At 38.6% G+C, this 25,890-nt stretch overlaps 1 protein-coding gene across 8 annotated transcripts in view; it reads right to left on the bottom strand.

Annotated features, from left to right (window-relative positions):
- The window catches only part of LOC137194559 (ATP-sensitive inward rectifier potassium channel 10), a 33,344-nt gene extending 8,237 nt beyond the window's left edge, over window positions 1-25,107 (bottom strand). Inside the window, exons 1-10 of one of the 8 annotated variants that reach the window (XM_067606560.1) lie at window positions 22,460-25,107; window positions 15,335-15,680; window positions 12,778-12,989; window positions 12,405-12,536; window positions 12,016-12,193; window positions 8,708-11,199; window positions 6,378-6,686; window positions 6,003-6,284; window positions 4,447-4,524; window positions 1,066-2,634 (exon numbers count right to left, since the gene is read on the bottom strand). In XM_067606560.1, coding sequence (XP_067462661.1) covers window positions 10,805-11,199; window positions 12,016-12,193; window positions 12,405-12,536; window positions 12,778-12,989; window positions 15,335-15,680 — 1,263 coding nt within the window. In that variant the 5' untranslated portion in view covers window positions 22,460-25,107 and the 3' untranslated portion in view covers window positions 1,066-2,634; window positions 4,447-4,524; window positions 6,003-6,284; window positions 6,378-6,686; window positions 8,708-10,804. Of the gene's footprint in view, window positions 1-1,065; window positions 2,635-3,181; window positions 3,235-4,446; window positions 4,525-5,987; window positions 6,285-6,377; window positions 6,687-8,707; window positions 11,200-12,015; window positions 12,194-12,404; window positions 12,537-12,777; window positions 12,990-15,334; window positions 17,069-20,447; window positions 22,179-22,459 lie in introns of those variants that run through there. The other 7 variants (XM_067606561.1, XM_067606557.1, XM_067606556.1 and 4 more) reach the window with 7 other exon arrangements.
- Between the last annotated feature and the right edge of the window lie 783 nt (window positions 25,108-25,890).

Below are 25,890 nucleotides of genomic sequence, written 5' to 3'. Positions count from 1 at the left end.
CAGGCAATTTAGAGCCCCTAATTCATTTAACCTGTATGTGGGGGAGGAAACTGCCAACCTGGACGACACCAACATTTACACAGGGAGAACATAAAAATATCACATAGGCCATGGCGAGATGGGTCAGATTTTTAAAGATGGGGGAAAAACCTTAATAGCTTTTGAATAATTTTACATATTGCAAAAAGCTCTGTCTTGTTTTAATGATTTGTTTTGTTTTATCAACAAAACACTAGTGTGTAGGATTTAGTGGCATCTAGTGGTGAGGTTGATGATTGCAACCAACTGAATACACTCACCCTTCCCTCCCAAGCATGTAAGAGCAGCATGCAGGTTGGTTACATCGCTTTCTCACTCCCTCTCCTCTGCTCCGCTGTCACATGAGAGTGTTGTGTGTGAGAAAATGTCCACCTTTCTAAATAAACAGTGCTAAGCATATAATTAGTGAGGGAGTTTGTGCTTCCTCACACACATCAAAAGAAATCCTAAAGAAATCCTAAAATAATTTCAAAAAGTGAAAAGTTGCTTAAAACATACATTAAATAAATTAAAAGAATAGCTTGGCTTTTTGGGAAACAAAACACTTTCTTGCCGAGAGCTAAATGAAAAGATGTCTGTGCCTCAAATATGAAGCTGCAGCAGGGAGTCAATTAGCTTAGCTTAGCACAAAGACTTGAAACAGCTAGCTTTACTCTCTACAAAGTTAAAAATATACACCTAACCTCTAAATCGTACCAATGAAAATGTTTGTTAAGTCTGTACACAAACAGACATGTAAAAGCCTCTATTTGTTATTTTTCTGGCCAAACAGTTTAAATTGCAGCCCAGCACTTTTCTGCAGTATCACCACTGGTTACCAGGCAACCTCACAGTGAAGACAAGGCTGCTCCCAGCTGTTGTTCACTAAGAAATACTTACAGCATGTAACAGCCTGTAAAACCACATACTGTCATTTTTACATTTCTGTTTGTGTACAGATTAAAATCTTTTAAATTAAAGCACAGACATGAGAGTCAATCTTCTCATCTAACGCACAACAAGACAATGAATATGCACATTTCATAACATTGTTAAAATTCCTTTAATTCAATGTTTTAAAAGACAATATTAAAATTCTACAGGCTTATCAAACACAACCTCAGTTATCATACCTATCCAGATGACAGACAACTCTATATTTCATTGTGTTCTGACAACAAAAGCACTTCCAGCACCTCTGCTTCCTCACTTGGTTGACAATAATGGATGATCCCTTAGATGTTGTTGTGGTAATGTAAAGTGATTCCTTAACAAAGTCACCAAACAGCCATAATTTTATCCATAACTAGTGAAGTACCCATTCAAAATGTGCCGATTGCTTATTATTTCTCAAGAACCATATATATATGTATAAATTTGGCAAACGTATCAATTAAAACGATGAGGATTTAATAAATTAAATGGTTGAATCCAGACATAGACTACACCAGTGAGACTAAATAGGTTGAACCGTAGAAGCAGTTTACAGCCTTCCGTTGGTTGATTCTGCTGCAAATCAAACCTGTCTACACTCCTATTGTCTAGTTTTACTGCCTTCGCCTCTCTTTATTTTCTCCTGTGTGCGCTCACACTTTTCTCTCAGGCGGTTAAACTGAGCAGGGCACATGCCTTTGTCTCGCTCAGCAAGTCAGAGCCCAGAAGCCCCACCCCGCTGTGGTTATGACAGTGTTTATATCAAACAGCCCCCACTGCACTGACACTGAGCTGAGCGGCTCGCTGTTCACTTGTTTATTTAAAGTTAATTAATATTAAATGTGTCACATGTCCAAAATGTGCCAAAAGAGCGTCTGTCTTCACAGTAAATCACCTCTTGAGTATTTAATGGTTGTTTATTTGTGCTTTAGAGTGTAACCGACATCAAACAATCAGAAAATAACTTTTTATTTCTTTCATTCATGAGTTTTCTCTCTCTGAAAGAAAACTTTCCAGCCTGTCTATCTGTTGCTCACTTCTGCTCTCAGCTCTCCCACCCTCTCTCTCTTTCTCTTGTCTTAAATGAGTCAGGAAACCCACAATAAAGCCCAACCTTTAACGTTATCAAAGGAAGAGAGATGTCATCCTCTACTTTCTCTCATGGCAGGGTTGTACAGCTCTGATTATAACATGTAGTCACAGAGCACAGAAGCCCCGCCCTGCAGCTGCAGAGAGCGGAGCTTAATCGCTTGTTTATTCAGAGTATAAGTTTATTAATATTAATTGTGCTGCTTGTCCAAATTGCGCCAAATTCAACACTGCACTCTCTTTGTTCCCCAGACATACACCTGCCAAGTGTGGAGTCAACTGGATGAACGGTTCAAGAGATATGCAAAGACTACTCTGGGTAAACCGGACTTAGAATCCATCATGACAAACCATGATTTAGTCCTGTGAATACATATTATCTGTATTATCTGTGTTTTTCAGTTATGGTTGCTGGTTGGACTTTGGAGCTTTGTTAACTTCAGCATAAATGGTCTCTATCCGGGTGGTGTTTGTAGGCTCAGTGGATCCTGTGGCTCCGGTTGGATATCCTACCAAAGCATAGGTGGAGTTTGGAGAAAGACCTGAAGCATCTTCTGTGGCATTCTGATTAAGTCTTTGGGCTTGATTGATGTCCTAGAAATAAAACAAACGACCGTGTTAAAAATGTTTTCCATTTTCACTTTGCTTCACATACTCAGTACAGTATATATTCAAACCTGCTGTTCAATGAGAACTCGAACAGCAGGTTTGGACAGGTGGGTCGTGGTACATCTGGAAATAATTAGTTCACATGAAGACATTTAAACACAAGAAAGCAGCACAAACAGTGCTGTCTTCAGAGACATCTGCATGTGGCAGGTTCAGTGGGAGCAAGCAGCAGCACCAGTACAGCAGACTGGGTGAAGCAGCTGTTATAGCAGAGAGATGGAGGTCGTTTAGATAGACTGCCAAGTCATTAGGATAAAGTGTTCGGTGTGCGTGGTTATAGGCTGACCAGTGCATTAGGAAGGCTGCATTTCTGTTCCACTTGAACTTACACAAGTTTTTTTTTTTATATATTTCACCTGTTTCTGAAAAACAGGTCTTAATTTTCAAATTATTCACAATGTGAAATTCTGTTCCTCAGTTTGACAAGCAAAGTTGGAAGAGTTATGAAAAAAAGCAATACTGTGGCGCTTACCTGAGGAACAGCGTATATTGTATTTTCGTAGCTCTTTTTTCTTTTCTGTCGGTCTGTCATAAAAAACATTGTTGATTTGCTTAATGATAATAATAATAATAAAGGCTATCATGATCAAAGTTAGCAAGATTAAGTCAGAAAGCAAAATTACTTGTAAAATTCAAAATGGACAGATTTTGACAGAAAAGGAAAATAAAACTGTTGATGCTTATTGAGCTCAAATACAAAATATGATGTTTATCTTGTTCTGAAGTTCACTGTAGTGGGAGGGACTTGTGTCTTTTCGGTCAAATTTTTTGTAGTGGTTTGGGCAAATCTTGACTTGCATTTGCACAACAGAAATGAATGAAAAACATGTAGGTGATGTTCTTTGTAATGTTATTTAATCAAGATTAAACGTGGCTCCTTTTGTTGCCAGCTTCACCATTATTGTTATTGGTCGATAGATATTCAGTCAATTCATGCACAGGTGGCCATAACAGAAAAGGTTTGGGAACCATAGTGTACTCAATGGCACATTTTTGGTAGGTACAGAAAGAGCTTTAGACTAATAGACTGAAATGAAAGTGAAGTGAAAATAATGACTTTTTTGCTCTAAAAACAACTCAAGAAACCTCTTTTACCAAGCAGGTCTATATTTCGAAAGGAAAATATAGATATTTTAATTTCAGTTGGACATTAAAGGTGCAATATACGACATTCAGCCCCACTAGATGTCGCACTATAGCACCAGCATCTCAGACCAAAACAAATTTGCACATCATTTACTCAAGTCGGAAGAAAAATAAGGAAGCACCCCTGAGCTCAGAAAACTCAGATCAAACTGTCAAACTAGTCAGTGCTGATCAAATATGGATCAAGATTCTGTTACTTTATTGTTTATTTCTTACCTCAAATGTTTTCAGAAACATATTTTAGTGTACTGTTTAGGTGTAACATGAGAAACTTTGTGACCCTGCCGCCATGTTGAAAATGGACACGAAGGACAGGGAGGGACTCACACAGAAGGAGTGTGGCTTTATTCTCTAATCAGGACATCATTACTCCACTATATCTTTACATAGCAAATAGTTGTTTACTGACATCTAGTAGGGCTGAATGTTGTATATTGTAACTTTAATCATTCTGATTGCATTGTTTAATTATACAGGAGAGGTTTGTGGGTGTGGTGGGTATTATCTGCTACAATGCTAGAATTCATATACAAACATCCATGAAGATTTGAATTACATTATTACTCTTGTGAAATATACACTTGGACTTACATTTGATGAAAAGGCCACAAATAAGAAGGCAAAGGAATGTCCCGATCCCAATGGCTATTGTATGGCCCAGATTAGAAACTGTAAATAAACAAAGAAAAGAATTGATCAGAAACGTTTACATATTTATTTGAGTTACCTTTCAAACATTCCTAGATTCATAACTTTTTAGAACTTTTTAGCTACAAATTACAGAGCCCCTAAGGGGACCAGGGCAAAAATATATATTTTTATTGAGGCCACGTTGTCCTACATCGAGCACTTGATATACTATTGTGTGCACACAAGATACAATTCATTCCCATGTTTTGATGAATTTGTGCACTTGAGATACAATTAATTCCCACATTTTGGTTAATTTGTGCACACAAGATAAGTGTATATACAGAGAGCCAGCACAATAGACCAGCCTCTCTCCCCCGGTGCACCTGCTTCAACTATCAGGTGACAGACTGCGGCTGCCTACTGCTCCTAAATAGTTATGATGGGTGTATAGTATAACAATATAATAGAATGGGTAAGGATAGGATGCAGAGTATAACTTCCTGATGTATAAAATGTACTTGGAAAATGAAGAGATTCTGATTCTAACAGGATGATGAATGGATTTCAAACAAACAGTCCAAGACTTCCTTACTGTACACATTCCCCATCAGGTTGATAAATATGAACATGGAGTTGGAACATTGAATCACAGCTGAGACAAAAGGTTTGTGACTTCACATCAGGTGAATCCTTTGGAAGAAGTACGGAGACCTTTTACTCGGGCCCGGTGCCATGAGGTGTCTTAAGGGGGCTTATAACACCCTCAGTTGTATTTTTTGTTAAAGCTTTGTGTAGCTATAGAAAACAGCAAAAACAACAAAATGTGAATATGGCTTAGCTCACACAGCACAATGGACAGTGATGTTTGTGGGGGCGTGTGCACCACGCATGCTGATTTTGACAAAGAATCATTCATAAATTAAAATTATTTAGCGCTCTGCTCTGATTAAGAAATTTATCTTTGATTTCAAAATCTTTGATTTTGAAACAGTAGCCTGCTGTTATGCCTTTCTGAGGCTATTGCATGGTTAAATCAATGAATTTTATTCCCTTGCATTTATTAACAGCCTCCTCAGTCACTTCATCCTGGCGCTGGGCCTGTTTTTACTCAAAAAGTAGCAATACCAAGATATTAAAAAAGGAGGTGCACTGCACTTCTGCTCCGGGGAGAAAGGCTGGTCAGTTGTTCTGACTCTCTATACACACTTATATCATGGGCATGAATTAACCAAAACTTGGGAACAAATTGTATCTCGTGCAAACACAATAGCATTTTGAGCGCTTGGTGTAGTAAAACATGGGCTAAATTGATTTTTTTCTCTCTCTCTCTCTCTTTGGCCCTTCTGGGGCTCCGTAACAAATACTTTTTCTGACTAGTAAGAAAATATTAATGTGTTGACCCCCCAGTATTTGGTAACAAATCTTTATGGATGAGGGTGATTTCCACTGCATGACAAGCAGTGTGTGTAAACTGTGTATTATTGTCAGTTAGTGCTTACGTCTTTCAGTCTCACCAGAAAGACGGCAGAGAGGCCGAATCTCCTTCGTGCTTTCCACCGAGCTGACCTCGTTGCTGTGGTTACAGAAGATGGAGTCATTCAGCAAGTAGAAATGGAGAGAAGAGCCAAAGGTTGTGTCCTCTGGTTGCTCTCCTCCCTCCTGATAGCAGATTTTGGTGTCACATCTAAAAGTTCTGTTGATGTGAAAGTTGTGTGTACTGCAGGTCACAGTGAGGTTACAAGACTCTGTGCTGTTAGAGATAGAGTCCACTGACAGGTTAACTGGAGTCACTGGATCTGGAAAAAACATTTGTGTGAAGGGTTTTGGAAATTAGAGTACTATTGTGTCAACATTTCCAAATTACAATGAAAAAATTATAAGAAACTTACTTTGGACTATGACCTTGTATTCAGCTATGGGTCGGTCTCTTGCACCAGTCACTAGTGCAACATAATGTCCACTGTCGGCCTGTGTTAGATTCTTTAATAGCAAAGAGCGATTTTGATCAGAAAAGTTAGCCCGTTGTAAGTAGTCTTTATAGATTATTTTTTTGTTATCATATGATAATTTTACTATAGAGTAACTGGTATTGAATTTCCAAACAAAATCTTCCCCCTCAGTCAGTACAACAGGTTCCTTGACTTCCAGAAGTACATCATCTCCCTGCTTCACAAACACAGGAGTCACAGCTGTGGACCCTAAAAGAACATATCAAAAAAAAAAAGAAGATGTCAAAATCATGTATGTGCATATTTAATCATTAGTGTTTTTATAGTGGTCATAATTTGATTGAAAATTAATTATTTTGGTAGTTAGTTATTATTTTCTTTTCATATTTATTAATGTTTGTGTTTATTTGTTTGTTTATTGGGGTGATGGATTAATAAATGGCTGTCAAATTTGAGCTGTTAAAGCAAGTTTAAAGTTGGGTTTGTATTGCGGAGTGGGGTACAGAGGAGTGAGGTCTGCACACTGTTAAGCTCCCAATAAATAATTGTATTCTCTTTTTTGAGGCAATGTTTCGATCTGTAAGATCTTCTTCAGGCTTATTACTATTCCCATTTTATTTAAACTCTTACATTTCACTGTGATTGTACCTTATATGATTACATATGACAAATAAACTTTGTCATCAATGGTTGATCGTATGCAGTTTGGTTGATAGTTAGACAACTTTTAGTGCCTGTTAGTGAGAGTAACTGTTTTGCATATTGATTTAAATACTCTTATCATCTCCAGTTCATTTCTTATTTCTGCTACTGTCATGTCACACAATTATCACAGTAAGTATTAAAATAAAAACACACTTGGTATAAAAGTTATTTAACTCCGTTCCAACATACAACATGTGTCCTACACTGTTGTGGTGTGAAAGATGTGCAATGCTTTCATATTCAAAAACCCCAAAACTCAAAAGTTCAATATATTTAGAGGTCAGATCCCATGTACATCGAGGCCAGACAACATTCAAACTTCCTGTCACCCTTCCCTAGCCCTCACCTCTCACAGTGGTTGAGCAATAATGTGGTAAAATGTAGTTGGTTGTAAAAGCTACAACACCACAAATCTGATCAAACAAGTCCAATTAAAACAGGACATGTAGTTGTCTAACATGATTTCCATTGTAGATTTAAATGTACAGTTGACCAATCTGTGTGTGTGCGTGTGTGTGTGTATACATCATGTTAGCATGCAAACGGTATAAATGAAGGGTTTCTGGTACTAAAGATGGTGAAGAAACGCACTGAGCAAAAGAGGGAAGTGAACTAGCAGCCGCTGGGTTTCCGCAAGTAGTTGAGCTCGAGTTCCCTCTTAAACTAAACATCATTTAGTCATTTATGTTTCATTATTTCAATAATTGAAACTATAGTTCCCTGATTAATTTGTGTTATCTCACTTGGCATTTTGAAGTTGTGTCTTTACAGTTAACAAGACATTTGGGAACTGTTTATCAGTCTTTTATTGTTTGTTTTAAGATATGTACCAAGGACTCCCTGTTTTCTACAGTCTATCAGATTCAGGCTGATCGCAGTTTTATCGTAGGTTTTTTTTGTGTTAATTTTACTCATCCAGCAACATAAATGAAATAAATAAAGTTATGTATTTCCCCAAAAGAATTGTGTTCCTGGCAGTGTGGCAAAGGATTTGAAACTACATTTAGATATTCATGTTACAAAACACAACTTATAGAAAACATATTTAAGATAATAATGAATTAAAGATTAATCAGTCTAACAGTGCAGATATTGAAAGTAAATATACTGAATTTCAGAAGCTCCACAAACCTTTTCTACTTTAACGGTTGAAAGATTTACTGAAAGTCAAAGCAGAAAATAAAGAGTGCATACCTCCACCGTAATACTCTATATTTGTTACTCTAATAACACAAACACTTTTTAATTTTTTTTAAAAAATCTCTGTCTGGATATATTCGGGTCTTGTACAAGAATGAAGAATTCTAGTTTAATGTATTGTTGTATTTCAATTTCTCTGGTACTGAAGAATATTTTATCATTATTATAATTCTTCTCATTTACATCAACCAGAAAGGATGGACAGGTACAGGGACAGTTAAAATTTTCAGTGAACACATGACTCAGTTTTATAGTATATTGTGTTAATAATGTCTAATTCAAAAACAAGTTCCAATAGTGCTTCACTACAAGACTTACTACAAAGTCAACCAACAACAGAAAATATTTAAAGAAAAATGTTTTACCTTGTGAACACAGCGCACCAAAAGCAAAGAGAAATACGACGAGAGCCATTGTGTATGTGAGCCACATGAGGAAGTTAAAACATGTTTTGTACTTAGCAACACGGAAGTCTCTGACCACATAACTGATTGAAAAATTTTCATGGAAACTGTCTCCAGTCGAAAAAGTCTCATTTCAGTTTTAGGAATATTTGATCACCACAAATGAAATCAATATATAAGTATATGAGTCAGAGATGTGCTGCCTTCCTGCCAACACACTTGTCATAAAGAAAACCTAAAAGAATACACTAATGAAAAAACTGAAATGAAATATGGCCTCTTATCTCATAATCAACTTTATTAAATCGTGTTTTTAGAGAGAACGGTCTCATTTGAAAACATGTTTTCAATAGATCTCTCTATCTGCACTTTAGACAGTGTTAACACCCCAGAGCTTAATGTTAATTAGAGAACGGTTAAAAACACATGTTCCATACAGTTTACAACATATTCATATCCGTCGTACTTCGTCTGTCATGTCTAACCATCATCATCACACATTTCCATCAGAACAAAATAATTATCAATGACTCACAACATCACTTTCATTTCATATTCACACCTTTCAACACCCACTTCTGGTGTGGTCATCTTACAACTCATTTTCCACTGTAGACGATTTACTCTTCATGTCCTTGTCGTCTAGACCAAAAATTAAAAGGGGCTTCGATAAAATGTCCAGTGTTAATTTGACAATGTTAGTAACTTAAAAATCATGTGAAAGTACAGATGTCTCCCACCTCAACTCATCTCACACCTCAGTGTTTAACATGTGAAACTTAAAATAACCAGGTAGGCATTTACATCCATACACGTACAAAAGCTGTTTGTGGTTATCTCAAAACATTATATCACTAAAATCAGGAAGTTTGCTTAAAGCCACCGAGACACTGAAACTTCAATTCCAGTTAGTTCTGTAGGACGAAGGCATCTATTTTAAGGTTTATTGGAAGTGTAAGTGCTTTTAGTAATGTTAAAAACTTTTCTTTCTAAGGTAAGCAAGTAACCTTCCTAAGGTGCAAATGTACTTACATAAAGTGCTACCTTTCTGTTTAAAAAAACAGCAAAATCAAGAGATACAATATAGAGAGCACCGTGAGCACAGGATATTCCAACTTAAGTGTGTCTACATTCAGTTTTGTAGTGCTACATTAGTCAAACAGAATCTCCAAAGTGCTTGATCTTACATATAAAATTGCAATGCCAGTGTTCAACAGGAAATATAAAAATATCATGAAAGTGTTGATGGGAGGAAGCGGGGGGTGTGGGGATTTTTTGAGTTATAGATTAAGTGACTCACTCATGCCTGTTTTTTTAACTGTAATACAATCCAAAAAACTTAACTGAAAACTCCAAGTCACATGATTTTTCTAAACATGTGCGTGTTTCTGTGTGTTTAAACAACATATATACATGTATGTTAGAATAATGAAGCTTCTATCATTTTATACTGAAGTATCTGTGGATGTTTCCTGCCCACATTATCGTACCATCTTTACCACACTTCTCTATACCCATCTAGCCTTTTTACACTGAAAAATACACCCACATATTGACTCATACTTTCTTTTTTTGATTTAACATTTAGCACTAAGGGCCCAAACAAGCCCAGAGGGAATTGCCTCCTCTCCTGCACAGCTTGTTCTGTTTCATATTTTTGTTTTTTTTTCTTTGCAAATAAATAATCCAACCTGTTGTTTTTTTTGTTACAAAAGTGTATACAGTATATGTGAGGTGAATGTAAGACCCCCACACTCAAATGCAGTGTGTTATGCCAACATGTGAATACAATCAAACCAGTTTAAAACATGTATTATCCTAGCAAACAATGACAAACTTGAAGTTGACCATAGTCCATAGTCTTATATTTGCTTTCTGCATCAATTGGTGCTACTGGGACCCTAAAATCTCTCTGATATAAGTTCAAAACAGTCTAAAAAGACTGTCAGCCAAGCTGTTTTGACATAATGTTGCATTGATTTGCTATTGATGTTGAACTTGGACGTCTCCTGCATGTTGCTCTCTATGAAATGTGCTCTTCTCATTCAGTCCAGCTGTTTACACATTGCTGATGCGAACACTGAGGGGAGTGTCCCTGACACGCCCACGGTCCTCCCCTCTCTCCCTATAGCTCTGCTCCAGACGAATCTTCTCTGGATCAGATACCTCGGGCAAAGTCCCGCCCCCATTGCTCTGGTATCCATGCTGGGGGCTGGCTGGTTTGAAGATGGGCGTGGTCTTGGTCTTGGCCACTTTGTCGAAGAAGGCGAAGTCCGCTACGTATTTACCTGACGTGGAGAGGGAGACCACAGGGGGGAACTCATAGCCCCAGAGGATCTCATCTGGCAAGTAGGAGGTACGAACCTGGCAGGTGGCGGAGGTCGGCTCCACTGTAGCGCTCATGATCACCAGCAGCTCAAAGTCAGCCAGCTCTGGATCTGTCCAGCCACCACCTAGTGGAGGTAAATGGGATGGGAGGAAAAACAGAGGGGTTTAAAAAGAAGAAGCAGAAGATGAAAAGGAAGGAAGAGGAAGGAGGAATAATAATAAAAACTACTGAGCTTAGAGGTATACTGTGAAGTTTTTGACCACTAGTAGTGCTATAGAGCAATGTTATAATCAAGCTCCCGGTCTGAAAAGTGAAGCCAATGCAGAAGTGCCTTAAATCTGCATTCTTGCTAATGGCCATCAGGGGTAAAAGACCCTCTAGGGAGTTGGATGTTCAGTTTTTATGGTGAGTACATTTTTTTTAACAGTGTCAGGCCTGTTTTTTGCTAGCGAATTAGCATTAGCATTGGCATTATCACAGTTAACCATAGATTGTAAATGCACCGCTAGTGCTATGGTCCGCTCCACCCTCTTGTCCAAATATGGTCACTTCTGGCTCCAAAAATCAAACATGGCGATGGTCAAATCCAAGATGGCGATGGTCAAATCGCTACACTTGAGGCTTCAAAACAGCAGTTCACAAACCGATGGATGACATCACAACGACTGTGTCCATATTTTTTTACAGTCTATGGTTATAATGGCAGTACGTGTCTCAAGCCCAATACATTTCAAGCTTGAAAACCAATCAGCACAAATGATTCTGCTGTTCTTTTTGGCACTACCCTTCATTCTCGTCACCTCTTGAACCCGCCAAGCAGAACAGTAGAGCTGTCTAGTGTATTCTCACCAATGACATCTGATGGACTAAAGATAAAACACCTTTTACTTGTGACTCTTCCACGACTAACCAAATCTCCCACCCTCACCATCAAACTTACCCTTGGCTGCCCAGGCTCGCAGGGGGCTGCTGTCATCAATGATGTGGTAGAAGGTGAGGGGCAGAATGAGGAAGGGGCTGTCGCTGGATGTATCCACTTGAAAGGGGACGTTCCTCTGGTCCAGACGAACTGTCTCACCTTCCTTGGTCAGAGACGTCTGAAGCAGTTTTCCAGTCACCTGGAGGGAACAAGCCACATAGAGCAAAATTTGTTTTACTGTTTGACAACTTGGTCAGAACATGAATACAACATATTATGAATCATTTAACGTAACTTTCAATTTGTTAAGACAATTTGGTAAAGAAATAGTTTTTATTAGTAGTAGTTGAATTTTAGTAGTGGTGTAAATGATCGGATAATATTTTTGTCTCTACACACACTTATTGTACCTGACACCCCAGCAGGAGACTCTTGCGCATGTTGGCTACCCTGATCATCAGGCAGGGTCGGCCTTCGTGGGTCGACACCACAGCATGCTGGCTAAACTTCACAGTCTCTCCTCGCTTCTTTGGCCGAGCAACCTGAGCAGAGCAAGAGTTCAATCAGTACTAGTTTCAGTTTGATAATCTTTGATGAGGTTCGTGTACAGTAAGAGTCTCAACATAGGAACAAGTGTGTGCGGCACTGTGCATAGTTGCGCAAAGCAAATTTAAGATGCAGGGCGATTCAATTCAAAGTCGCATCTGTGCAAGTTGAAAATATTTTAACTTGGGCAAAAAATTCGCACTGGATGTTTCGTGTATTGGCTGCCGATAGTTGTACCTTGGCCAGGAAGGTACCAGTGATGAAGATCTCCATCAGCATGGTGAGAACCAGCTGGATGATGAGGAGGATGATGGCAGCTGGACATTCCTCAGTGATGCAGCGGAAACCATAGCCAATGGTCGTCTGGGACTCCAGGGAGAAGAGGAAGGCCCCCGTCAGGGTCTGCATCTGCATCACACAGGGTGTGTGATTGGATGGAGGGTCAAACTCTGGAAGAACACAGTTGAAAGCTCATTCAAGGTATTCTATGTTAACATAACATATTCAGTTTATGTGCTGTTGTTTTTTAAAACTTGATTATAGGATGCTGGTTGTTGCATTGTCTCAAAAGCTCAATGTTTCTAGGGAAGAATATCTACCTCACTAAAAAATACCCCATTGACATGCAACATTACACACGACTATAAATCTTTAATTATGACACTAGGTAGAGCACCTACATTGGAAACATGACTAATATTAGGATGTGGGGGCGAGAGCAAGGGTCTTATTGGAGACATGAAATAATCTGCTGCCATCACGGATGTTTCACTTTTGTTAAGACTGGTTTAAACTCAAGACAAAGTTCAGGCAATACAATAAATATCATCATTTATACCTCTTTACGACAACTAAACATAACACTCACATTCAATGAAAATCCATAACGGAGCTCATGAATCATGTATTTTATCATTACTGTGCATGGATTGTATTAGCTTATTTATTGGGCACTTGTTAGAGAAAAGTTACAAAGTATGTCATATAACATAATTAATAATTTAGAAAAATATATGAACATTCAATAAATCTATATACAAATATTCTTAAATTTTAGAAAACAGTAACACAATAAGAAGGTAGTTGAAACCGAAAAGGCATAAATGACATGTTTTTTTTTTAACATAGCACTTGTCACTGTTTCCAGGCACCCTTGACACCCTTCACCCCCACATCTTTACACCATCTTTCTTGTCACATTCTCACATTTTTTTTTAACAGTGTTAATTCCTCCCCTTCCTATCTTTTATTGCACAATGTCTATGTACACAGATGTTTAGGTATAAAAACAAAAGTCACATGCAGAGTTTTGGCAATGTGTCATTTGGACACTTAAATCCTTGACAATTATTATTAATAATTGACAATAATTATTAAGAGTTTAACACTCAAAAGCAGCTAATTTGCTTCATCAGGACTGTGTGTGTGTAGTTTGCTTAGATTTGATTGGCAGTGACCAAACAACCGATCAAATGTCATCAGAGTCTGATTCAAATGTTGCCTAAAAATGATTGGTGCATTTTCTAACTGAGCTACATCACCTATAAAACCAGTGAGAAGAGCACAGAGGGAAAAAAAGAAATATAGAAATCTTTCATGTGAAATAACAAGAACTGTTCTAAAATTGGCAGAAAATAGTGTGTTAATGTAAGACCCCATCACTCGTAGTAAGAGGATTATTGAGAGACGTTTTCAGGGATTTTAAGAGGGAAACTAAATAAATATTGTTTTGTTTGCACATAATGTATCTGTCTTCACAGCTATGCAGACATTTTGGTGTTGTGGCCACAGTCGGAATTGCAGGTCACATGACCTCAAAAAGATGCCCATAGGATTTGAGCCATTAAATGGGCCCAATAAATGTCTCACATTACTGTGTCAGCAAATTAGTTTCATGCTATTCATGTATATGAGGAGCCAGCAGAAAGTAAGCCAGCTCAGCCAGCAGAACAGTCAAATGGGGATGCTCTATGGGCCCAAAAGCCAGAGCACCCAAGAAGCTTATTCAGCCTCTCCGCCCAGTGAGCAACTTTCATTGAAATGAATTGGGTGCCATCTTGGATCAAATTAGTGAAAAGCAAATAAAAAACAGAATAGGTGTTAAATAAATAGATTGGATTTTTTTCATGGACATTTGGACATGTCACAGTAGAAAAAGCACAGGTGTAAATAATGAAATGAACGATAGATGAAGTCCATTAAGCTGCTTCAGTTTCTGGATCTTGGTATCATGCGTGCTGGCTCACTGTCATGATTTTTTTCTTGGACACTTGAATAGAACTGAGCCACAGTTAAGGTTATCAGTAACACCTGAGCCTTTCCTAATATGATGTGTCAAATTATCTTCTGTGGAAATGGTATATGCTGTTTCATTTCGTCATTTGGTTTGTCACTCGCTTGAATTTTGTTTCGGATAATTTCCTGCAGTTTACTTTAGTTGACTCATAATGTAATTCACAGCCGTGCACAAGTGCTAAAAATGTGTCTTTTATTTGCTGAGTTCACGGGAAATCCATTTTGGCGGTTTCTGCTTTGACCCCGATACAATGAGGTGAAAAGAATTTTGTTTGTGCTGCTCAAAGCATTTAAAAATGTCCTTTGAAAAACTCGAAGGGCAGAAACAATGTCCCAGTGATTCAAGATCATTCTTGCTACCCGTTTTCATTGGAACTACTTTATCCACAGTAGGGCAGAAAACGGGCAGATTAGGGGAGTTTAGGAGGAGACACATCAAACTACCAATGAACCTTTGATCTCCACTTTTTTTTTAAAGCTCCCCTTCCATCTCTCTCACCTAGCAGATCTCCATGCACCAATGCCACAAGGTACCACAGCACCCCAAACAGGAACCAGGTCCCCGCAAACGTGGCGATGAAAAGGAAGAACTTGTAGCGCCACTGCATGTCCAGAAATGTTGTCCAGAGGTCACGCATGTACAGAGCACTCCGCCCGCTGACATGCTCGATGCGCACATTGCTACGTCCATCTTTGGACAGGACGCGTCTCCTCTTCCTCAGTGTTCCACCCCCACCAGAAATGCCACCACCCAATAAGGGTTTCAAAACGTCTGTTTGTGTCTGAGAGTGGCAAACTTTCTGGGGCGAGGAGCTACGAGAGGAAGGAGGTGTGGCAGATGTCATCTGGTGAATAACAAAGAAAGAGGGGTTAAGTGTTGTCATTTCTCTGGTCAGCTTCTTAACTGACCAGTGCTGTTAATAGGCTCGTTTGAGATCTTTTTCAAGTGGACTGGGAGATCTGAATAAAGTTTGGATACATAAATATATTAGCTTTTCTAATACTGTGGTATTCACAACATCAGCAGTCTCTCATGATATGATAAAACTTATGTTGACTTCCTCTGTAATTCGGGGAAAGATAGAAATTGCCCATGATCACTGTGGGTTTTGGTAATTCCCCTGCAGCCAGTTGCTCTCATTTTTGGGGGAAATTCATCTCAAGTGAGCCTAATAATGCATAAAAAACAAACCCGGGACTGATTTCATTCAAAATATATACTGAAATGAAATAAAACAACCAGTAAACAAGTTAACATTGATCTGTTACTTTGAATTACAAAGCAGAAAGAAATCACAGTTTTAATCAGCAAATTATCCAAACTAAACTGAAAGGTCATGCAAATCCACACAAGTGTTTTTGGTCATTTTGGCTAATTAGATGTCTTTTTCTGTTGAACTGTACTGGGGGTTTCCTCAGATCACGAAGCTCCCAAACACCAAACTGTACTGTACTTACACGCAAAGGTTTGATTAGTATTCTCAGTAAATACCAGGTAAATACTAGGTTAATACTAGGAACTCAATTCCAGGTATTCAACCCTAATCATCCAGAATGAGTAAAAACACCTGTGTGGGTGTACTGTGCATGAGTGGCTCTCAATCTTTTGGTTCATGATTTCAGAAATACAGACAAAGTGGTTTTGAAGCCAGCAGGTTTTAAAACAAACCTGGTTATATTATGTTTATGTACAAATGTGTTTACACGATATATATTCCAAATTACCACATTCAGGGTAAGAGAGGGGTAAGATGTGATGAATTGTACAAATGGGGATTATGGCATACATTTCTCTTCCTGAGGGTATTCATGGTGTTCTGCACAGTTGTACATATGAATGGAGATAAAGGTAGTTTTGGGAACTTTGTCCCTCTCTGTACACTTGACTTATCTGACTGTCAGGTTCTCTGTTTCAGGAAGTTGCAAAAGTTGCCACACCAACCCAACTCAATTTTAACCATCGAAAGGAGTGAGGGGAGGGGGGGTTTCAGGTGCTGTTAGATGATGGATAAGCACATCACGTGAAGCATACTGAGGCCCTTAGCTTGCACTCATTGGAAATTTTATTAAAAAACATATTACAAAAAGTGACGCAAGCTACTGTCAGATGATATTGTCATGGGAAAAAGTTGCAACTGTCCGAGAAGTGTGGAGTTTTTCAGTTGAGAAGAACAGGCACTTCCCCTTTACTTTTGAAAACCCAAAGTGTTTCGTCATTGTTCCGCACTTATGAGGTAAGTATCATTTGTGTAATCCATACTTCTTTATAATATACAGCCAATGACAAAGCTTGTTTTTCTCTTTTTCAGGTATTGCAGAGTACTTGAGTTATTTGTCTTAAGTAGGTTGCAGAAAGTGATATTTATTAAAAACATATTGATACAAATGAAAAAGACATAAAGACTAATAATAATAACAGTAATATATTTTTATGACAGCAGAACATTTTCACATTCTACTCTGGTGTGAACCATCAGTTTGAGAACCACTAACCAAAACATGCAAAACCACAGTCAGAATAAAGCACTGGTGTAGAAGAAGGTTTGTGTCAGACCTGAATAACAGAGGCCCTGTCTATTAAAATACTTACTTCGTGTCAACATTTCAACCTGTCACCAATTCAAACTTGTTTCAAGTATTTTGTAAAATCAAGTTTCTTACTACACTGGCATCATTTTGTATCTAAACAACTATCAGATGACTTGTCATTAACTTTTGTACAGACATTCATTGTGCCCAGAGGATGAATCCTAATGACTTTGTTGATCCCATGACTTTTCATCTCGCACCAGGTCAGCAGGTCAAACTTTTCACTTATCCTACCAAATTGATCAACATCTACTAGATCACAAAAATTGGCACAAAAATTTGGTACAGATGTGGATGGTTCCCAGATAATCCTAATGATTCCCAATCTGGTGACCCACTGACTTTTCATCTCTTCACTAGAATGAGGTTGACATTTTTGGTTCAAAGTGAAACATTTCAATACCTACTGGGTGAATTGCCATAAAAACATTCACGTCCCACTCAATATTAATTGTAATAACTTTTGTGATCCCCTGACATTAAAATTTCAGTATGTTCAATACTTTGATTTATGACCAAATACTTGCAAAACTAGTAACATTCCCATCGTCCTCAGCTGTACCTTGTGTTTAGCGGTAATTAGCAAATGTTAGCATGCTAACACGCCAAACATCAGCATGTTAATGTCATGGTGAGCATGTTAACATGATAACCAGCTGCCAGTTATGCATATATCTGACTGCAGGCACTATAAGGATTAAACACAAACTTTAGACCTAAACTTTTATCCATCTTATAATTGATTTCTTTACAATGAGAATTACAACTTCACACAGACACTAGTGTGGCTGCAGAGTCATGTGAGGACACAATTACAAAAAATGCCTTGGTGAGAGAGAAATGATTTGCACTGTGTGCAGCGACAGAAGCAGTTCCTGTTTACTTGATAACTTCAAGATCTTCAAAGATATATTTGGAAAGGGGAACTAGTAGTATAGACTTGAGTAATTTGCTATGATGACATTATTTCAATACATGATTGTACAATTTTTGAGTCACAAGGCAAATCCATTTTATTATTGTCTTTGCAAATACTCCCAATGGAAAAGCTACATGTCACTGTTATATTTGTTTCATTTTTTTAGTGCTTCACATTGTGGGATGCATGCATGAATGTGTGCCTGTCAGTCCACCCCTGTCACAAACAGACAGTTACTGTATTTCCACACACTTGACACGCTCACTTACGTCAAATAAATCATGTAGGCCCATGGAGAGAAGATAACCGAAAAAAGGAGGAGGAAGATAAGGACAGAGAATAGAAAGAAGAGCAGAATTAGAATGAAGGTGTACTGCATTAACCCAACGAACAGTGGACACAAAGTCTCATTTGTGAGCCAGAGGAGAGAGGAGAAACTTGAATGAGTCAATTAAGGTAAATCTTTGTCCAAAACTCGGACATTTATCTAGATAAAGTTGGGGTTTTTTTAATGGCTTTAGTGTTGATTCTAACCAGAGAGGCCTTTAGTGGACAAAGAGTGAACTTCTGACTGGAAACTGGAGACGACTGTAAGAGTTTGGTAGGAAAAGGGCCAAAGTTTTGGCTTTCTGGGTGCCCTGCTCCAGACTTCTTTTCAGTCTGGCACTTTTGCAATCTTTTTCTCAGGTGTTTTTTGTTGCTTTACACACTGCGTCCTCACAGGGTCTCTCTGTCTCTCTTTCTCACACATATTAAAGCAGAGCAGATAATCCTACCTGATATACAAGTTGTGAATGTTATACTTTGTGGCCAAAAGCATGTGGACACCCTGGCATTACACCATATGTGATTGCTGAATATCTTTTTCAGCCTCTACTCTTTTTTTTTTTAACAAGATGTTTGAGCCTTGCTGCAGGCATTTGTTCCCATTGTGCTACAAGCGTATTAGTGAGGTCAGGCACTGATGCTGGATAAGATGTAGTCAGAATGTACCACAATGTAAAAATACTTAGTTAAAAGTAAAAGTCTTGCATTGAAAATCTTACTACCAGTTACCACTACTACCACAGACGTATTATTAGCACACCGCAAGTAAAAGTACTAAAATTGCCTCTGTGACTCATATGTAAGCTTATACAGTACCAGTCAAAAAAGACACACTTTCTCATTCAAGTAATATTATTAGTTTGTTAATACTGATGCATCAATGCACAAGCAGCATTTTACTGTTGCAGCTGGTTGAGGTGGAGGTGGTTTTAACTACTTTATCTAATGTTTCCCAACATAGGTATTAGGCTCCCTCTAAAGGTTGACAAGATAAATCTGAGAGGTCATGAGATGATGAATGGGGTAGGGAAGAGGAAAAGAAAAAGTTCTGCTGCACATACATGTATTTGTTTTTGGTCTTTTCTCACATATTGCTTGAAATGAAACTATCTGTGAAGTTTAGAGTGGAAATCTTTTTTTGGTAAAGTTGAGTAAAGTGTGCAATTGCCTGAAACTGTACTGAAGCACAGTAGTTGAGTAAATGTACTTGACTGCTTTCCGCCATTAAGGCAAAGCTTGTAGTCACGATTTCAGTTCATCTCAGAGTTGTTGGTTGAGGTTGAGGTCAGGGCTCTGTGTGTCAAGTTCCTCAACACCAAACGTGGTGTGTAGAAGTATACAAGAGAACAAAAACAGTGATGTCCATATACTTTTGGCCATATGGTGTAACTCAAAATAGCATTTCTGCATTCCTGATCATGGATTACATAACCAATCAACTTTAATTACATCACACTTTTGTGATTATGAAAGGGCGAGCCCCTCAGAAGCTTCATAACTACAATGACACCATTGAAAACTTCACTCCACTTCACTTCAACTCTGAATCACTCCTCTCACCCAATCTTTTCTTGTCACTCACACACTCAAACACGCACACACGCACAAACACACACACATACACACACACACACACACACGCACACACATACAAACGCACTCATATGTCCCAGAAAAAAAAACAAAAAACAGATTCCACTACCAGCATATATCAGATAAAGAATAAATGACTAAATGAGTCGGTGAGAGTGAAAAGAGGGAAATATTTTTGACCAACCTCTCCAGTAGGATGTATTCCATCTCCATGGCAACACGACAACTTACTGTACTGCCCTGCCTCAGTGAGTCGAATCCAAAAACTGAATCAAAACTTTTTCTTTTTGCCAAACAAAGGAGCGCTGAATGTTTTCCTGATCTCCCTCTCTCTTTCTACTTTCCTCTTTCTCTCTCCTTCCTTCTCTCTCTCCTCTGTGTACACAGGAATGCTTTGTTTGGAGCTGAGATAAAAGAAACAAAAGACACCATTGACAAAAACGACTCTGTGCCCATCCACGTGTGTGTGTGTGTTGGTGTGTGTGTGTGTGTGTGTTGGTGTGTGTGTGTGTGTTTGTGTGTGTGTGTGTGTGTGTGTGTGTGATTATGTGCGAGTGGGCATGCAATTACATGTGTATTTCTGCGTGTGTGTGTGTGCGTGACTGTAGGTATACATGTGTGATTTTGTGTATGCATGTATGTGTATGTGTGCAATTATCTGACTGTACAATTATATGCGTATAAATGTGTGTCTATGTGCAGTGTGTGTGAGAGATGAGTGAAAGGAAAAACGAGAGAACGGAAGAGAGGAAGGGAGAGAGAAAGAGATCTGTGACAAAAGGCCCTCGTTAGTATTCTGGAGTGAGGAGTAATCCCCCTCCATCTCTCCCTGTCTCCCCCTTTCTCCCCCTCGCACACACGGACACACACTTTCTCTCTCTCTTCCCCCCTTATTTTGTTTCTTTCTCACCTTCCTATTCTATCTCTTTCTTCAAATAATTACATTTTGGCACAAACCGAAAGACTTAAAGAACTGAAATGCAATGATATTCATTAGGAACAAATTAAAACTTACGCGCAAACATGTGTTCGAATGTGTAAAAGAACTCTTTTGTACCTCTAGCTCATTCTTTATCTCTCTGTCTCCTTCTGCCTTTCTTTCTCACAAACTTGCTTTTTTTCTACAGTTATCAGGTTTCTTCAATACTTATTCCTCCTGGAACAAGTGTAAAACACGTAGGTAATCATCAAATACTGATGGGGACGGGCAGTAGCAAAGGGTAAACCTGCACAAATATGTATTAGTTTGCAGAAATGATCGCTATAAACTGTTTTAAATAAGAAACTAATGTATGTTGTGTTCGTAGCAGGTTCTTAAGGCAGCACAAATCACCTCTTTATTGACATTATTTGATGAATAAAATACACTAATTCTGCACAATTACAGTCTTTGGCAATAAAAATGCACAACATTCAAGCCTAATGACTGAGTTTCATTGTGCTTCTCCAACTTTAAAGGAAAAAAAACATGACTTTTTGTTCATTTTTGGTCATTGATTCCCACTTTTTACTCACAATGCTGCAGCAAAGTGCACAATGACAGCAATAAATACATCTCGTCTCATAATGAGAAGAAGTTTAAATTCAGATTTCACTAAATGATCACTTTTAGAGCTTCTTTTTTTGTTTGAACTGCATTTTGAGAAGTATTGCGTGTGTATTTCACAATGATGGTACAAACAACACTGTACTTGCTCTAAAAGCTGATTAGATGGCAACACTGAGAAGATATTTCCGTTTTCCATAAGCCTTGAAGGTGTTGTATCACGTGTGGAGGTGCATCCTGTGAAACTCAGTACTAAACTTTACGGCTGTGTCTGTGTCAGTTAATATATTGTGAAGGTACTGAGAGGAGAGTTTCAACCTTGTCAGGATTCATTATGCAATTGAAAAAAAAAAAAAATGTAAACTACAGGCTGTGAACTGTAAACAAGTCATCATGAAATAAACAATCAATAACAACTTTTTTTCATTACCTAGTTTTTGTAAAGCTTACATCATTTTGATACTACCTAGTGTTGTGTGATTTTCCCGTCTGTCTGGACAAGTCATTATCCAGGTAGGAACAAATAAGAAACTTACCTTAATTGTTTAAGAAATGCCAGTATTTTTTCTCATTTCTTAACTTAGGAAACAAATCAGTTTAGTTGCCATATGAAACTCTTAATTCATTTCTAATGTATTTGCATTGCTTACCTTCTCGGCGGGGATTGCAAACTAATTGACCCGTGCAGAGAGGAGTTAGGAGCCTGGAGCCTCAGCCTTTCGTCCACATGTCTGCTTTGTTGTCATATGCATGCTCACACAACACAACTGGGACTGTAATTCTGCAGGAAGAGTAACTTCAGCGGCTTGCGTTCCTCGACATTGATACACCATTGAGGAGAATTATGGTGACAGTCAATGGACAGGGCTCCTGTTTCTGACCAAAAGCCCAGTCTCACTGCTCGCAAATTCTTCCCAAAGTGACAGGACTTGGCTATATAAGAGGCAACTCTCTCTCCCTCTCTTTTACTCCTTTCCCCTCTCTCCCTCACTCCTGAATTCCTGTTGTGTCCTGCTCACGTCTGTGTAATTGCTGTAATAATTGATCGCCAAAACCCCCCACCCACCAGTCTCAATTCAATATCAGAATAACACGAGTGACAACAAATGCATCACATTGCGGCCTTAAAAAAGAATTTAAAAAAATGAAAGAAAGAGGTTCGAATTATTGAATTTTTTTCATCATGTTTTGTTGCATCTGTTGTTGCATCAACCCCTCCCCTTGTAACTAAGACCTGAAAGCCAAGAAAATGTGCACATGTTTGGGGCCTCACATGCACATTCTCCACAAATGCACACGGGCACACGAGCACATGCCCAGAAACATCCCCAACAAACCACCCCCTGCAGCACACACACACACACACACACACACACACAAACACTCTTTTAGGGGGTACCACAGAGCCCCCTATTCATAACTTCTTTGCCCAGCGTTTGCTGTGTCCAAGAGCGTCTGTACGGAGCGTCCTGTTAAGCTGAAACACATAAAGAGGGACATCCGTGAGGTGAATACAAGCCCTTATTCTGCCTCAGGAGAGGGTGACAAAGCATTATTTAATTGAAAGAGAGAGAGATGGATGGTGTCGATAAGGACAATTGGTAAAATGTGCCTGAGAGTCCCCGTGTGTCCGCCTGGTACAAAATTCAGGAAGGCCTTTTTTACATTTTTGTGGTATTTTTGTAATGTTAAATAGCCGTGTACCTAAAGTACACAGTGGTAAACATGTGGAAGGATGGGGGCAATTCTAGTGAAGAATATCATGATTTTATTTTCACTTTCTTACCATTTACCTTATTTATTTGCAGATGCAAGTTTCAACATGGAAGACATGAACTCCACGTCTCAGGGCCCTGGAACCACAAGCCAGATTAGCAGACACTGATGGTGATACTTAGCATCACCTCATGTCACCACACTTCCTCTATTTAAGTTGCACATACTGTGAAAGATAGACTGTGAATTCTACACCTACATGACAGGAAATGTCACTGTGGTTACTCACAGTGACTACGTGACCATTTATAAAGAGACAGAAAAGAGAAAACACGTAGCATCATGGAAAGACAAAAAACAAAGCTAAATAACCTACAATTTCCACAGCACTGAATCTGCTTGAGCTGTCTCTATCTGCTCTATATGATCACATAGAAACGGAAAATAGCTGTGATAAAAAAGGTGCAACTGCTGCTGTTTTCGTAAGCCTGTGGTCTTCTTCTGAAGAAAATGGAAGCAAAAAGGAGAAACCAAACCCAAATTAACACATTCAGGCTCAACAGCCAATCAGAGAGCTCTCTCTCTCTCTGACCAATAGCCTTTTCAACAGAATCATCATGATAAGCTGAACAGCAACAAATAAGGGCTGTCTAATGGTGATGGTGTTAGATGTGACAGATATTAAGCTACAGCTAAATATGACACCCTAGTGTCACAAATTCAGTATAGACCTACACCAGATATTCTCCACCTCTGTTATGTACAAATGCCAAATTGTCAGTTCTTAAAGGATTTGGCTGGTGATTTTCTATGTTTTCTTATTGTCAACAAATCTCCTGTGCAGAGTGAAACCAACAATGAACTGATCTACTTATGAGTATTGTGTGTGTTTATGCAAAGCCTGATATATCTTATTCTTCTGTGCTGTAGACTTCCGTTGTTATCTAAAAGCTGTTAAAAATACATCGGTGAGCCACACTGCTGCACTGGGTGACATGTTCCTTCACCCTGAAGAGTTGTGATCATGGTAGTTTGTTTAGAAACAGCTCCAAAGAATAATTACAGCAGCAATCATGTTTTGAGTCTCCAGAGAGTAGTTCTTTGTACGGCAGATGCTGCTACGCATGCTAGCGTGTTGTGGTACATATCCCAACCTCTTGACTTTATACTAAAATTGTACAATATAGTGTAAAGTCAAGAGTTTGTCATACTTAGCACAACAAGCTAGCAAAGCTCTATAAACGGAACTGTGTTCCTGCACGTGCACAGTGGTTTCTGCAACAGTGTGCATCAGACAAGTTTCTGAACATTTATTGTAAATTAGGTATACACTATTTGGAAGCTGGTTTAAATGACTCATCAAGAGAAAAGAATTGTGTGCCCCGTGAATGCCTTTTACCGTAGGCATTAAAACAAACGTTGAGCAATAAAGGTTCAAAAGCAATGTTCATAGTTAGACTGATATTTGAGTAATTAAATAGTTTCTCTTTGTCCCTTTTATTATATTCCACATCGTTATTATTAATTGTGGTTTAGGTTAACTACATACTTGGTTTACTAAACAACGTCTATCTTATTTCATTATTGCTGCAATTTACTCTATTTTATTTTTTGGTAACTTTGTGTGAAGATTGTTGACAGAGGGCGACGGAGACGGGATGGAATGAGGGTGATTGGGAGGGATACATATGTCTGGATGTGCTGAAATTCAAAATGACAATAAATATATATGTAAAAAAAAAATGAAATAGTTTGTTGTTTATGATTTGAATTCAATTACAATATCTGAAGCACCCAGTTTTAATTTTGTGACGATTTCAGGTGAGAGATAAAGTCTTGACCTGCTGTTCAGTAATTTATCTCACTTTCTAAGTAAAAGCATGTTGTAGAGGTTGTCATATAGTTTCTGTAAAATGTCCAACAGATTAAAGGTAGATTTGGCCACCTTCACATCACGTGTAAACACGGGTATGATCTGCATTTAGTACGGTGTTTTCATTCTTTAATGGGGAAGTTGAACCAAACTCTCACAACCTCGACATGTTCGACATCACCTCTACACGACATGTGACCTGCTTCACGGTAAAGGCCTGAGAAAGAAACAACTGTTCAAACCACTTCCTCTGCGCTCAACTGTGGTGCAAAAGGAGGGGAATGAAAAAGGATGGTGTGCGTGTGTGCATGTGCATGTGTGTGTGTATGGGGTCAGTCAGTGCTCTTGGCTCATAGCAGTGGTGGTGTTGGGTGGTGTTGGTGGACTTACCTCCGCTTCATTCAGTCTTAGAAACTCTCTTTTCTCCCTCCAGCCTTTTATCTAGCTCTCTACCCCATGTCCTGCATATTTATTTCTTGTTTTGCTCGCTGT

The sequence above is a fragment of the Thunnus thynnus genome, chromosome 12 (assembly GCF_963924715.1).
Source record: "Thunnus thynnus chromosome 12, fThuThy2.1, whole genome shotgun sequence".
NCBI lineage: Eukaryota > Metazoa > Chordata > Actinopteri > Scombriformes > Scombridae > Thunnus > Thunnus thynnus.
Note: the sequence above shows the minus strand (reverse complement) of the source record. Positions and strands in the feature narration are given on the sequence as shown.